At 42.3% G+C, this 16,365-nt stretch overlaps 1 protein-coding gene across 1 annotated transcript in view; it reads right to left on the bottom strand.

Annotated features, from left to right (window-relative positions):
* Nucleotides 1-368: 368 nt before the first annotated feature.
* RCBTB1 (RCC1 and BTB domain containing protein 1) overlaps nt 369-16,365 on the bottom strand; it is a gene marked incomplete at both ends in the record, with an annotated part of 29,844 nt that continues 13,847 nt past the window's right edge. Inside the window, 7 exons of the mRNA XM_080689612.1 lie at nt 369-509; nt 4,890-5,020; nt 5,725-5,876; nt 9,210-9,336; nt 13,173-13,363; nt 14,492-14,634; nt 15,227-15,334. Of these exons, the coding sequence (XP_080545738.1) occupies nt 369-509; nt 4,890-5,020; nt 5,725-5,876; nt 9,210-9,336; nt 13,173-13,363; nt 14,492-14,634; nt 15,227-15,334 (993 nt within the window). The remainder of the gene's footprint in view (nt 510-4,889; nt 5,021-5,724; nt 5,877-9,209; nt 9,337-13,172; nt 13,364-14,491; nt 14,635-15,226; nt 15,335-16,365) is intronic.

Raw genomic sequence — 16,365 nt, 5'->3', positions numbered from 1 at the left:
TGGCTTAAGAGACCCTGTTTCAAAAATATAAAATAGGTCTGGGAGTGTAGCCCGGAGGTAGAAGGGCTTCCAGGAACCCCAGTACCACCAAAAAAAAAAAAAAAAAAAAAAGTAGCTCAACTTCCATCCTTTCACAACATTCCAGACCAAACAGAAGAAAGGTCACATTTAAAATACATGTATCGGGAAACAAGAGTAATTTAAATAGGCTCAGGCAGAGCCACACAGTCCTTCACGTGTTCCTACAGAGACCACGTCTCAGATGAGAAGAGAGCGTCCCGATGGGCTTTACCTGCAGAATCACATCTCCCGCAGAGCACTGCTGCACCAACAGTGTCCGGTGCACTCACACCCAAGCAGCCTCGGCTTCAGTTCTTAAAGGCTCCACATTTACTGGCTTTAGAAATGAACTCCTTTAGCAGAGGGCCGTCCATTTGCCAAAATGCTGCAGTCTGTGTAACTTCTGTCAAATGATTGACACAAAACTTAAAGCAGAATTCTTCTAAATCCTGGACACACATGACAAAAATAAAAACAAGGAGAAGCCTTTGTTTATTAACTTTGATTCAATTACTTCTCTCCAAATCCCTCATCCCAACTCTCTCACCTCCCCACCCCCCAAAAAGGGTTTTGAGAGGTCAGAACCCTCAAACCAGGCAACGATGGACCACAGGCTGGTGTCAAAAAAGCTCAGCAAAGGCAAAGGTTGTCCTACCTGCAGAGAGAATCTACAATACACACACACACGCCTGGGGGACAGTTACATGTGTTTATACCTAACACACTATAATAAAGACACTGCCGAACAAAGCAGAATGCCACTTTAGTCCATATATTTTGTTCTGTTCAAGAAATGAGAATAAAATGCTTAGGTGCAGGGTAATTTTAAGGGAGACTAAGAAACAGAAATGGAGATTTGTGGTCAACCTAAAGTGATACAATACAAAAATACAAAAATACAATCCCCCAAAAGTCATTTTCATATTCTTAAAAAGTGTCTTCACCTTTAGAGCTCCAAAGAATAAACTACAACTTCCCCCCACTAATGTCACACATAGTCAACCCCAGAGAAATATATTTACACAGATCTTTCAGTCAGACAAATGGACGTCATCAACTGTCAACACTCAGAAAGAACAGGGCAGGTTCTAATGCACCAGGACAATTAAGAAATCGATTCTGCCTATGTTCATGGACCCTTTCACCTCCTGCAAAAGTCTAATACTTTAGGTTTCTTCAAGTATTGGAATTAGTTCCTAATTAAATCAATAAGGCTCCTGGAATGTATACAAGAGACTAGATATATTAAAGCAAATCACACTAAAAGTAGTTCTTATCACAAGTGGCTTAGATTTCCTGAGAAGAATCAATATAAATAGAAACATTTAAAAAAAATTTTTTTTGTGTGTGGTACTGGGGTTCCTGGAAGCCCTTCTACCTCCGGGCTACACTCCCAGACCTATTTTATGCTTTTTTATTTTTGGAAACAGGGTCTCTTAAGCCAGTGTGGCTGGCTTTGAACTGTGCGATCCTCCTGTCTCCGCCTCCCAAGCACGGGGATTACAAGCGTGCACCACCACGCCCGGAGTTCAAAATTTTTACAGTATGTATGATACTGAACTACCTTGAGACTGTATTTTCTTCCCATTTTTCCCTTGATGTCAGTATGTTTCCAGGACTATATAAGCACTTTTTTTTATAAGTCCTTCTTTATAAAACTTACAGAAAGTTTGAAAATACATTCAGAATGTGAGGGCTCCAATTATCTTGCTTCTTAAATCCTTGTAATTATTGTAACTTAAATCCTTGTACCTTTTGCTGTACATTCTCTACAAGTTATCCTGTCAAAAGGGGACATGGGAGCTGGGCCTTGTGGTACACACTTGTAGTCCCAGTACTTAAAAGGCTGAAATAGTAGGATCACAGGTCAACGCTAGCCTCAGCTACTTAGTAAGAACCTGGTTCAAAATAAAGAATAAAAAGTAGGGATGGGTGTGTAGCTCAGAGGTAGAATACCCCTGGGTTCACTACCCAGTGCCAAAAAAGGGGGGATGGGCATAGGGGAGCCACAAAAACTTTTATAGAGCAGAAAAGAAACATGAAAATCAGGGTATGTCCATCTTGCTACCATTCTGACCTACTAACAAGGCAAATTCATCCAGTGCTCCTAGCTGGGGCTTCTGAAAATTAGTTTTTGCAGTTAATTTCCAATATGACTTGTTACATATATTAAATGATTGGAAGCTACTAATATGTGTTTTTGTACTCTAAATAGAACAGTTATTTACTTACTACATTCTATAGTATCAAGGAAATAAAATGTCAAACTACATTTGTCACTTTTGTAACTCCTATCAGAACCTAAAAAATATACCATTGAAAGTAACAATTCTTGCCTGGCGTGGTGGCCCACGCTTGTAATCCCCACGCTTGGGAGGCGGAGACAGGAGGATCCTTCAGGTTCTAAGCCAGCCATGCTGGCTTAGGAGACCCTGTTTCAAAAATATAAAATAGGTCTGGGAGTATAGCCTGGAGGTAGAAGGGCTTCCAGGAACCCTAGTACCACCAAAAACAAAACAAAGTAACAATTCTTTGTCTTTTTTCTGATTTTTTGACATTGTATCTGTAATATTTGCAAATTTCCAGGTTAGTTGTTTTAGATTTTTTTTAAAGCAACCTTTCATAGCGAGGCATTTCAAATATATTTATTCACTAATTCAACACCTGTTTTTTAGTGTTGGCTCTAGGCCCACACTGTGGCAGGCTTCAAGACATCACATAATTTGCACTCTATCTAAAGGAACAGTTTAATTGTATTTATATTCAATATGAGAAAAATGAAAGCCAACAAAAGAAACAATTGGCCCGTACTGGTAGAAGTGACTTACGGCTTTTTCTGTGAACCTTCTGGGGTAAATTTTAGTAGAAGGTGAGGAAGAAATTTCAAGCAACTAGGGCCAAGCTGTCTGTCTCTGCCCAGGGTGTTCTGACTGCTGCAAGTCAGCAAAGTCCTAACCCAGCAGATGGAACGTGTGAACAGGGAGGAAAAACACGGAGAAACACAGGGAAGGAGCTGGAGTCAGTCTCCAGTGGAGAGAAGTACTCACCCTACTTAAAATTACATCATGGGGTGGAAATAAGATCTGAAGAACTAGCATTCTAATAAAGAGATTCAAGATGTCACAGGAAGGGTAAGAAAAAGAACTACCTCCTTTTTCTACTAGAAATTATTTACTTTGATCATCCTTCCATCAGTTAAGGTCAAGTATAGTTGACTTTGTAGATTATCAAATATTTATAATATGTATAACCTCAAACAAAAATAGAATACATTTTGAAAATATAGGACATAATGGTCAACTTCAATCCCTAAGTATGGCAGATTCTGGAATTTATCCTGTTTAGACCTCAAAGGGCACAGCACAGATCTTTGATAAATTTCCTTGTCAACTGATGACACGATATTAAGACGAGACATGGTGGCACACACTTGTAGTCCCAGTACTTGGGAGGCTGAGTTCTCAGACAGCATCATCTACTACTTAGTGAGGCCCTTTGCAATTCTGTTTCAAAATAAAGAATAAAAAAATAGGGCTAGGAGATGTAGCTTGGAGGTAAAATGTCCTGGGTTCCATCCCCAGTACTGTTAAAAAAAAAAAAAAAAAAAAAAAAAAAAAAAAAAAAACAACTAGGTTAGCATGAAACCAAGCATGGTGCACATGCCTGAAATCCTAGTACTTGGGAGGCTGAGACAGGAGGATCACAGGTTCTAAGCCAGCCTCAGCAATTTATCAATATCCTGTTTCCAAATAAAAAGTAAAATAGGGCTGGGGAAGAGGATAGCTTCCAGGAATATGGCCCTGGGTTCAATCTCCAGCGACACACACACACACAGAAACAGGCTAACACATACCTGAACATACCCAACCTTAGCTAGACATAGTGAACTTCTCTACATTTTTTGTGTGTGTGTGTGGTGGTACTGAGGATAGAACCCAGGGGCTTTCTACCTCTGGGTTATACTCCCAGACCTTTTTTTTTAATATTTTATTTGGAAACAGGGTCTCACTAAGTTGCTGAGAGCCTCACTAAGTAGCTGAGGCTGGCTTCAAACCTGTGGGATTCTTCTGTCTCAGCCTCCCAAGCATGAGGGTTACAAGCGTGCACCACCACACCTGGCTTTATTTTTTATTTTGAAACAGGGTCTCACTAGGTTGATTAGAGTCTCACTACTTGCTGAGGCTGTCCTTGAACCTGCAATCTTCCTGTCTTAGCCTACCAGGTACTGGGATTATAGGTGTGTGCCACCATGCGTGGTAAAGATGTGCTTATTAACCTCAATAATACCCTTTACAAACACAAAACTTCCGACTCCCTAAAGCCCAGTAATTCAGTCTCTCTAGAGATCTGAGAACCCTAGATGAAGAACTCAGTCTAGCGAACACAAGCAAAAAGGAGTTCACCTAATACATGAGTAACCGAGTTGTATCAGATGACAGAATTCCAGGGCACACACGAGGTAAATCATATGGTGCCCCGGGCTTCTGACAGAGCAAAGTTGGGGAGACAATAGTGGATCTTGAAAAATACACCGATCCTGGGGGAAACTTGGAACTAGAGTCTGCAGCTGGCAGTCAACGGGGGAAGGCGGGCACAGCACTTCACTCTCCAGCCTGCATGCAGCTGTGGGAACTCAGTGGGCTCGAGCTCAAGATGCAAGTAGAGGAATAACTCGTGCTGAAGTAAACAGAAGGAAGAAGGCCAGACTTCATTTCTTAAGGATCAGTTCGTTCACCAAGTTGCTAAGCAGTGGTGATCCGACTCAGGTTGCCCCTCAGGTCACAGGGATGCGCACAGAGAGGGATGCTGCTCTGCTCGGCTGTTGTTACCTCTGCGTCGTATCTGACTGCAGCAGAGAACAGCGAGAAGGCGTTCTCCACGGTGATTCCTCCCTTGATGATGTGCTGACAGAGCTTTTTCAGTCTGTTTTCACAATAAGATGTTGCCAAGTCCAAAAGACCTAGAAGTATAAGTGTGGAAGGCTTAATCTAGCTAATGGTTACTTGCCATAATTTATAAGCACACATATATCATTTTGGTGAAAGTTATGTAGATAAGTCAGCACAAGTTTCTTAGCAAATATTGAATTTGAGTAAATAAAATTTCTTCCCATCTCTCCCACCTCCATAAATATCTCTTATACTCACTTGATATAATTTCTTTTACATTATTAAAAAAGGAAGAAAAAGGAATTTCCCCCTCATTTCCATCCCAAAATGCTAAATCCAGTAGAAACTTATACTTTATATGAAAAATTACAATAGTCCACAGTCATAAATAAATGTATCTATAATTATATACCTACACAGTTCTTCATTTTTTTTTTTTTTTTGGTACTGAAGATTGAACCCAAGGGCATTCTACTGTGAGCTCCAACCCCAGCCCTTTATTTTTTTTTTTATTTTGAAACAAGGTCTCACTAAGTTGCTGGGGCTGGTCTCAAACATGTGATCCTCCTGTTTCAGTCTCACAAGTACTGGGTTTACAGACATGCTCCACCATACCTGGCTCACGGTACTGTTTTTAAAGACATTTACTCCAATGTTTTGGGGGTAACAAACATGTAAAAGCCAATGCACCAGCACCTTTTTACACCTCACTACTCTAAGCCCTGAGGAGATCGTCCTGAGCACAGGCCTGGCCAGTGTCAGGAGGCCTCAATACCTATAGCATCTTCGGGCGTCAGATCCACAGTGTCTGTGTAGAGGTACTTGAGAAAGGCACGATACACGGGGTAAGAGAACTGGTCGATTTCTATCACCTCTTTCATGTCCTCATTCCAATAAGACTGAAACATGGACCGGAAGTGCTCGCACCTAAAACAGAGGAGCAAAAGTTATCAAATCAAGGTGACAACATCAGGTGGACAGGCAGCAGAGGAATCCTTGTGTGGGTCACATGCCAGGATGATGACAGTGAGCACCCAAAAATACGCCCTGTGCAAGGGCTTTTACAGCCATCTCTTAACATGCTTTCCTATCTTTTCTGAAAGCTCGTATTAAACAGTACTCTACACAGGCCACAGGTCTCAGCACTGCTGCAGAACCACTGCTCCCACCCAACAGTGCCCATCTGACCAGGTTTAGGGGCCCATTTGCCTTTTTTAAATAAAGGCATATGGAAGTACATTTTAAAAGAAATGAGGATGGGGGTGTAGCTTGGTGGCAGCACGTGTGACAAGCATGCACAAGGCTCCAGTTTATTCCCAGCCCTGCAACAAAATAAAACAAACCAACAACAACAACAAAAAAAAAAAATATCATGAAAATTTCAGGAATAGCCAGGTGTGGTAGTGCACGCTTGTAATCCCAGCATTCGGGAGGCTGAGATCAGAGGATCGCGGTTCGAGGATAGCCTCAGCGACTTAGTGAGGCCCTCTGCAACTCAGTGAGACCTGGTTTCAAAATAAAGAATAAAAAATGGGCAGGGGGTGTAGCTCGGAGGTTGAATGCCCTGGGTTCCATCCCAAGACCCGCAAAAAAAAAAAAAAAAAAAAAAAAAAATCAGAAATTATAGTTCAAACTTTTGACTTTTTATCACTGAAAATGATTAATCTGCTTCTTGCTTTAGGTAATCAATGTATTCTTTTTTTTTTTTTGTGGGTCTGGAGATGGAACCCAGAGACATTTGACCTCCAAGCTATACCCCCTGCCCTGTTTTTTATTCTTAATTTTGAAACAGGGTCTCACTAAGTTCCAGAGGGCCTCACTAAAAACTGAGGCTGTCTGCGAACCACGATCCTCTGGTCTCAGCCTCCCGAATGCTGGGATTACAAGCATGCGCCACCAGCCCGGCTAATGTATTCTTAAATCTGGTTTAAATGTCTCCTGAATTGTATAGAGCTAAATACAGTTCCATTTCTGATGTGACCATTGTTCTTCCTCTTGGACTCATCTCCTGAGCATCCATTGCTCTTGTGTTGTTTCTTTGCATGCCCTGCTCCCTCTCCTCTCCTCCTAAGCCTGCCACAAGTGTATTTATAAAACACTCACACTCACAAGAACAAAGCAGGAGTTTTAGTATTGTATTTACTATCCAGATAGGTCTACCTGATGAGAAAATGGCTCTTGAATACTGTATTTTCTTAGAGTATACTTTACTTTTTATATACTCTTAGAGTATATCAATATACTATGCTCTAATATAAATAATATACTCTAAGAGTATACAAAAGTATTTATATTAAGTGAGGTATAGTACAAAGAGACATACATTATTTTCAAGATCCATTCAGCATACTAAATGAATGGTTCCAGTTCCATAATTACTACATCTGAGAAAAAAAAGAGCTGTCTAAACAAGGAACAATGAGTGTAACAAATAAAAACACTGTCCATGCAAGCAGCAGTCCAGCTGACCACAGGGTCACAGGGTCACAGGGTCACAGACAGAAGCCTCCAGTTCATCTTCTTAGTTGATACTCTGGCTCAGATAGATAGATAGATAGATAGATAGATACATACATACATACATACATACATACATACATATATATATCCTAAGGCATAATATATATACATATAAGCATAGAGCTTCATGATTCCCTTAAAATGCATTACTCTGCAAATAGGTTTTTGTTTTGTTATCCCTGGGAATTGAACTCAGGGGCATTCCACCTCTTAGCCACACACCCCCAGTCCGACTTTATCTCATCTGGAAACAGGACCTCACTAAGTTTCAGAGGGCCTACAAATTGCTGAGGCTGGCCGAGAACCTCCAATCCTCCTGTCTCAGCCTCCCAAGTACTGGAATTATAAGCCTGCACCACCCTACCTGGCTCGCAAATAGATTTTTAACTAAAAGTTTCCAAAAAGATTTGTAAACAAGCAGTTTAACAGTGACTTTATGTGCCTCCTTCTCTGTAATATAGCAGCCTCAGAGGGTGATATGTGCTAGTCGTCACTAATAAATGTAGAGTACCTTCACGTTTATACAAGGAACTCCTGCTACATACTATATCTAAAAAATTGTAATTGGGAATTGAGTCGCCCTCAGGGCCAAAAGCCAGCTTTCCTAATTAATTAGAATTTTCTGCTTGGAAAAAAAGTGAACCTTTAAGAGTAAAAGAGGAGGCAGGGCGTGGTGGTGCACGCTTATAATCCCAGCATTCAGGAGGCTGAGACTGGAGGATCACGGTTCACAGACAGCCTCAGCTACTTAGGCCCTTTGCAACTTGTGGAGACCCAGTTTCAAAAAAAAAAAAAACAAAAAAAAAAAACCTAAAAAATAGGGCTGGGGATATAGCTGGGAAGTACAATGCCCCTGGGTTCCACCCCCCAGTACCACAGAAAAATAAAATAGGATAGATACTTTAGGCTTTTGTGCTTATTTTTATAAATTATGAATAAATTTTCTAATATAATTAAGTATTAGCAATATATATATATATATATATATGTAATTTTTTTTTTTTTTTTTTTTTGGTGGTGGTGCTCAATATTGAACCCAGGACCTGGTGCATGCTGAGCAAGTGCTCTGCCACTGAGCTACATTGCTACATTCCCAGCCCAAGATTCTTAATTTAAAAATATGGACAGCCAGGCATGGTAGCACACACTTGTAATCCCAGCATTCAGGAGGTTGAAACAGGAGGAGTGCTGTTTGCAGACAGCCTTAGCTACCTAGTGAGACCCTCCACAACTCAGTGAGACCTGTTTCAAAATAAAGAATATGGCTGGGGGGTGTAGTTTCATCCCCAGTACCACAAGAAAAAAAATATGGACAGAAGCTGGGTATAGTGGCACACACCTATAATTTCAGTACTTGAAGCTGAGACAGAGGATTGAAGGTTCAAGGACATCCTTAGCAAGTAGCGAGGCTCTTAACCTAAAAAGACCTTATTTCAAAATAAAAATTAATATAGGAATGGGGATATAGCTCAGAGGAGGTAGAATGTCTTGGTGCAATACCTAGTACCACAAATAAGAAGATTAAAAAACTTAAACTCTCATTATACTTTTCCTAAAAGTTATGAGCACACATTAAAAAACTTTAATTTAAAGTGGATTTGATCATATCTACAAAAATATTTAGTTGTGAGAACTATAGCCAAGGTGATTTCTTTTTAATATTCATTTTGTGGGTTAACATACAAACGGAAGTGGTAAAAAAGAGCAAAGTTACTAATGTTTAAATTCATGCAAAAATACCTGATTTTCAAAACTGCTTTATGGACATGAATATATTTCCCATCAATTCGAAATTTTAGATCGGCAGTTTCTGGGCTGTCAAATTCTTTCTTCAGGGACTCTGCAACTGTTAAAAAGTCTTCATGCTCTAAAAGCAATGAACACACTATTAACACTGAAAGTTCAGGAGAGAGATTAACAACATAAATGATCACAAGCATAGCATATAACTTCAATTTTTTTATGCGGTACTAGAAATGGAACCCCGGGGGTCATACTACCTCCGAGCTACACCCCTAGTCCTATTTTTTATTCTTTATTTTTTTAAAACAGAGTATCACTGAGTTGCATAGAGCCTCACTAAAGTAGATGAGGCTGTCTGAGAACCATGATCCTTCTAAATCAGCTTCCCAAATGCTGGGATTACAAGCATGTACCATCATGCCTGGCTTCAATTTTTTTCAATTGAGTCCATGCTTTATTTGACAAATCAATTTCATGGCATTAAAATAAGTACCCAGCATCTACAAACTATCAAAAACAAAATTTGGAAAAGCCATATGGCAGCAGTATTAACACACTTAGCAAAGAGAAATGTGTGTTTAAAAACAAGTTATAGCCAGGCACAGTGGTGCATGCCTATAATTCCAGCTTCTCGGAGGCTGAGGCAGGACCATGAAGTTTGCCTGCCTGGTAGAGAATCCCTGGATCAAATCCCAGTTCCAAACAACAACAACAAAACAAAAGTTACAGGTAGTCTATGAGGATATAATCACTCACAAAGTTTTAATAGTTCTCTCTTTTTAATTTATTTTTTTATTTTTTTGGTGGTACTGGGTTTTCTGGAAACCCTTCTACCTCCAGGCTACACTCCCAGACCAATTTTATATTTTTTATTTGGAAACAGGGTCTCGTAAGCCAGCGCGGCTGGCTTCGAACCTGCGCGATCCTCCTGTCTCCGCCTCTCAAGTGTGGGGATTACAAGCGTGCACCACCACGCCTGGTGAGTAGTTCTCTTTTAGAACTTTGAATTTATCAATTTTCCCTCTCATTAGTAATGACTTTATGTGCTTCTCTCTGTGGTGCTAAGAGTTGAACCCAGAAGCCTTCTACTTCAGCTATCCCCCCAGACCTGTTTTATTTTTTAGGTTGAAACAGGGTCTAAGTTGCTGATGCTGACCTCAAAACCTGTGATCCTCCTGTCTCAGCCTCCCAAGTACTGAGATTACATGTGTGCACCACCACATCCAGCTTATCAATTTTCTGACTGAAACAAAATGAACATTTGTGTTCTGGAGTGGGATAGTCATCATATTCAAATCAACGAGACCTAAAAAAACAAACTTACCACCAAGTGGTCATGCTAAGCAGTCAGGCTCTTCTCTGTGCACATAGAAACTTTACCCTAGACATCTGAAATCTAAACATTCCTCTTCACCCTAGAAATCGATGTACAACCAGTAATTCTGACACTATCTAGGAACTGAGCCAATTTCTGATAACGCATGTACAAAGGATACAGTTTTCCAACAGCGAGTGTTCATGTTACCCACTAACAGCGGCTGTGATGGGTCTATGTAAGTACAACACGTTACTGATGAAAACTGAAGCACCTGTGCACATTCCTATGACACTCGCTTTATGTTTTTTTTTTAATTTTTTTGTAGTACTGGGGATGGAGCCAAGGGGCATTTTTCCTCCAAGCTACACCCCCAGCCCTATTTTTTATTCTTTATTTTGAAACAGGGTCTGAGTTGCAAAGGGCCTAAGTAGCTGAGGCTGGCCATGAACCCAGATCCTCCTGTCTCAGCCTCTCAAATGCTGGGATTACAAGCGTGCGCCACCACACCCTGCTGCTGTATGTTCCTTATATGAAGAATAAAGCAGAACGCAGCAAGCAGGAATATTAAAAAAAAAAAAAAAAAAACTCTGGTGTTCCTCACTGAGCACTAAACAAGCTGCCACAGACACAGGAGACAGATTTCACCTGCCCAGGAGCCAAGAACAGTGGCCTAACCAAGCAGCTCGGGTGCTGAGCCTGGAAGAGGAGGGACTTGGGCCAAAGGCCAGGCTGTAACTTCACAAATGAGCAAGGAAGCACAGAGCCTAAGCCTGACGCTGACCTACAGCCAGCCCTCAAGTCCACAGCGCAGAGCTCTCCTGGCTGCGGAGGGACATGGAAAAGCTCTCAAACCAGTCCTTCCTACTCTGCATCCTGGATGCAGCAGGACAAAAGGCAGGAAGTGAGTAAGATGGGAGGATCCAGGGCAGCAGATGGCCACCCGGCCTGGCCAGAGGCTCTCCTGGCATCCAGTCACAAGATCCAAATGACCCTTTCTCTTTGTTTCTGGGAACAAGTAAAAATATCTTTTTTTTGGATTTACTTTATTATAGATTTTAAATGTTATCGTGAGATAAAAATATATAAAAACACCCAGAAGCACACACTTAAAGACAAAGAGGAGATTATATAAAAAGGGAAACAATTTTATAAATGAAAGGTAAATGTAATTATGTTCCTAGCCAGTCTTTTTCTTTTACTCCTTCTTGAAAATTCTGGCTAGCAGAATGTGACAAAAGTAGACCTGTGTCTTTATGGCTTAAAAAAAAAGCATACTTGAAAAGTATTATGGTTTTCCTTTTTTACAGAACTGCTACTTCGGTCATATGCAGGCACTTCAAAGGATATCTTTCTGAGAAAAAAAAATTTCCCAGAAGTGTGAATTCACCATTTGACCTTCTAACACTCAATTAGGATCACACTAAGGGGAAAAAAAAAACACTTCTGACATTCAGCATCTGGAAGGGAAAAGAGTCATCTAGGAGACATAGTGACTAACCTGTTAGCTCCAGATCCAGGAACACAAACTCTAGGACAAGCCCAAAAGGACATCAGTGCCATGCTAAGATGCAAGACCCTGGGCAGGGATGCCTTAGACAGACAGGTCCAGGTTGAGAATCACCCAGGCATCTCAGCATGTGCTGTGCAGACAGGCTGCAGCTGGACATGCTACACATTTGTGAAAACGGCCAAATGGCCCCCTCTGAACTATATTTTCTAATCATAATATTTATTGCAGTACACGTGTGTGTGCGCGCGCGTGTGTGTGTGTGTGTGTGTGTGTGTGTGTGTGTGTAGTATTACTGCTAAAGAAGTTGACAAAATTCATTTAACAGAACAGTTCAGCCTGTTTCACTTTGGTTTAGAGCAGCTCTGCTCTTCCTAAACATCTCCAGCCTTCCAGACGGCGGGGGTGGAAAAGCAATGCGACTGTTTACTGAGCACAAGATCTGCCTTTGGGGTGATGAAAACATTCTAAAACTTGATATAAATGGGTGGGTAAACACTATGCTAAATGTCATTGGATTATACATTTTAAAATGGTAAATTCTGCAGGGCATGGTGACACACACTTACAATCCCAATACTTGGGAGGCTGAGTCAGGAGGATATAGCAGGTTTGCAGCCAGCCTCAGTAACCTCGTGAGGCCTTCTACAACTTAGTGATAACCTGATTCAAATTAAAAAATATAATCAGGCAGGGGGACGTAACTCAGAGTAGAATGCCCCTGATTTCAATCCTCGGCACCACCAAAAAATAAATAAAATGATAAATTTTATGCTACATGGTTTTTTTGAGAGGTCTTTACTGTTGCCCAAGCTTGACCCCCCTGGTCCTCCTACCTCCTTAGCCAGCTGAGTTGCTGGCATGACAGGCAGGCACATGTCACCATGTCCGGCTCAGGTTATGTAAATAATTTGATCTCAACTAAAAGAAAAGTGCTTAGGAAGAAAAAATAAATCTGTGCGAATATTTAATGACATTTGAATAAACATGATTATTACTAGAGAAAAACAAATTAATGGAGAATAAAACATTCTAGAACCTAGAAGAGACCATAACCAGCAAATATGCAGGCGTCGCTCTGGGTCAGGACACGGTGGCACTCTTCCCTGGCGGAAGCAGCCTCAGGCCTCCTTACCTACAGACAGGAGGCGCCAGGAGACGGCAGGCGTGGCGAAGCAGGCGAACACGTCGTCGGTGCAGGAGAAGTGGGTGAGGTGGGGCAGGATCACCGACTGGCCCCGGCACTGGCCCCACATGTACACGTGCCCACCCTGGGTCTTGGCGGCTGATGTGTGGGCTGAGTGACAGGCGGCGATCTCCACTACCCTGAGAAATTTCAAGAAAAGCACATTGCTTCCTCTTCACAGCACACCCCGCATGGTAATTTAAAAGTTCATGATTAAAACACCTCGAAAACAGTCCAAGACACTAGCGGCCAAGAACACTGATGAAGCCAAAAGGTCAGGGGAAGAGCGCTGTGTCTCCTTCCTGACGGCCTCAGCTCACTCCAGGTTAGTACAATAGCACGTACCCTTGAGCAGAGCCTGCAAGAGCAGACTAGAAACCAAAGTAAATGCCAAAAGGGACACTGATGAAGTGTTCTGGATGTTCAGGAGGATTAGGCAGTAGTAAAAAAAAAAAAAAAAACAAAGACTGTCTTTAATATACCACCCCCTCTCACGCCCTACCAGAGCTCAGAGCAAAGGCTTACAAACACTGGGCTGAGGTCATGGATTCTGGGTTGGATTCTGGGTTGGAGTCGCCAGCTCTGAACATTCCAAATCAAAGGGACATGGGCTGAACCTACTGCGTTTCTCAGCGTGCTTCCAGAAGCAGAGATCAGCACCCAAGACCCAGCAGGTGAAAGCTCACAACTCAACAAGCATTCTGCATCAATTCCAGCAACATGCACTGTCAAATCAGCATTTACACAAATGTGTCCTTTTAAGAACAGATTTTATTTCTTTAGAATTTATTTAGAAGTGGGTTTAGTTGGATTTCAACATGGTCACAGGCCCTTTTATTTGTGTGTGTATGGTACTGAGTATTGAACCCAGAGGCATTCTACTTCTGAGCTATATCCCCAACCCTGTCTCATATTTTGTTTGGAAACAATCTCACGAGGTTACTGAGAACCTGACTAAGTTGCTGAGACTGGCCGCAAACCTATGACCCTCTTGTCTCAGCCTCCCAAGCACTGGCATCATAGGCATGCAGCAGCACCACACCCAGCTCACAGGCCCTAACTGTCAGAATTATACCAAGATGTAGTTGTACCTATCACGAGTGGTTATTTCAAAAGCCACGTGAGAATCATACAAACCCAAGGTTCATTCTGGCTAATACTCCAGACCATTTTCCTCAAAATGAGAATGCTTAGAAACATAAGAGTCACAGATCCAAATACCGCAGTTCTGCCACACACAGTCCCAAGACACAGCACAGCCAAGTTACCTTTCTTTTTCCACCATGATGTGTGCTGGGCTTAGTAGGTTATTTTTATTGCCAGTTCCCAGCTGCCCATACGTGTTAGCTCCCCAGGCATAGAGCATGCCCTCATCCGTTAGTGCTAGAGTATGTGCATAGCCGCAGACAATCTGCAAGTAAATGTAAATAGTTATTACCAGGGAAACAGGAAAGGCAGGAAAAACATCTACTTAAAAGATTACAACTGGCCAGGTATGGTGGCACATGCTTGTAATCCTAGTACTTGGGAGGCAGAGACTGGAGGATCACAGGTTCGAGACCATTCTCAGCAACTCAGTGAAACTCTGTTTCAAAATAAAAAATAAAATCAGGCTGGGGGTTGTAGCTCAGAGGTAGAAAGCCCCTGGCTTCAATTCCCAGTACTATATACTTTAGCCAATTTGCCATCAGGCATGGACGGGCATTTGCTACAGCATTAAAAAGCACTTAAAAAAAAAAGCCTAAAAGTTAAGGGTACTGGATTTCTCCAGTTTAAATTGTAGAGACAAATGTGCCAGCACCAGACACTTCCTTCTCTTCCTGGGAACTGAGGGAAGACAGTATTAACTGTGGCGCAGGAAACTTCCGGGATGATAAAAGGATGATATGCTATTAAAATGCAGCACAGAAAAGGGACAAACTGATAAAGAAATAAGCCTCCACTATTTCTCCAAGTCAGAGCAGGAAGGATGAATGGACAGGCAGCAAGCGGCCAGCACGCACCTGGTTCACACACACGCTGTGGAGGGCCGCCACTCTCACGGGGGTCAGCTGGTTGCCGTTGTTTCCCAAGCCCAGCTGGCCGTTGCCATTGTAACCCCAGCCATACACCTGTGAGCAGAGGAGAGAACCGACTCTGAAGACGCCAGTGAGGAGAGGCGAATCCAGTCCACCTTCACCAGTCACACTCCGGCCCCCATCCTACCCTGTGTGGCCCTACAACCGATTTCCAAATAGGAGACATTTCGGGGTGGGGAATGACAGGATCTGGCATCAGTTTCCACTCACGACTTACTCGTTCGAAAGCCATGAACAGGTCACGCGGTTCCTGCCACAGATGAGGACACTGAGGGTGGCTAACCATCACCAAGCACTTACTGTGGGTCAGAACACTGAAAAGCACTAGCAATCCAAGACAGCTCACAGTTTAACATGGGAGCTGGACACAAGTAAAATTTTTTGTAGACAGGCAACAAGAGCTACAATAGAGAAAATCAAAGAAACAGGAGAAAATTTAGCTCCTGGAAGAAAGTTTAGGGAAGCCTTTTCAGAACATGGAGAACAGAGGAGGAGTGGGGCAAAGGCATTCCAGACAGCAGGCATGGAGCGGCCTTGAGACAGCACAAGCAGGTGCTCCTGGCTGCATGTACCTCGGACAAAAAGGAGAAAAGACCAGAAGGAAAGGGCCAGGCACTAAGGTAGCAAAAAGGACACCTGGGGATGGGGACCACAGCTATAAGTTTTCCACTGAAACATATCAAAACAGATTTGTTTGCATTCTGAAAGATCGCACCAGCCATAGCAAGCAGGGTGATGGAACAGAGGACTGGCAGTGGGAATTCTGTTTCCCATAACCAAACAAGTGAGCTCTGGTGAAGCTCTAGGCTAATAAGTGACAAGGGACCAAGAGAGGGACAGACGGGAAAGAAGGTGGTCCCTCAGATGTCTGGAGAGACAGGGCCGTCTGCTGAAAGTAACAGGGCGGGCACAGGTTTCACAGGGGGTTGCAGGCTTAGAATATCCTCTGCGGGAGACAGGAAAAGTACTAACCAGGAACAGACCAAAAAAAAGGTACAGCTCAAATGAGAAATCTAGGACTATGGCGCCAAGCTCCACTGCAATGCAGACAGAAGGGAACTGGG

This window comes from Muscardinus avellanarius, assembly GCF_963383645.1.
Source record: "Muscardinus avellanarius genome assembly, chromosome: 2".
In the NCBI taxonomy this organism is placed as follows: Eukaryota; Metazoa; Chordata; class Mammalia; order Rodentia; family Gliridae; genus Muscardinus; species Muscardinus avellanarius.
The sequence above is the reverse complement of the archived record's forward strand: the minus strand, read 5'-3'. Positions and strand labels throughout refer to the sequence as shown.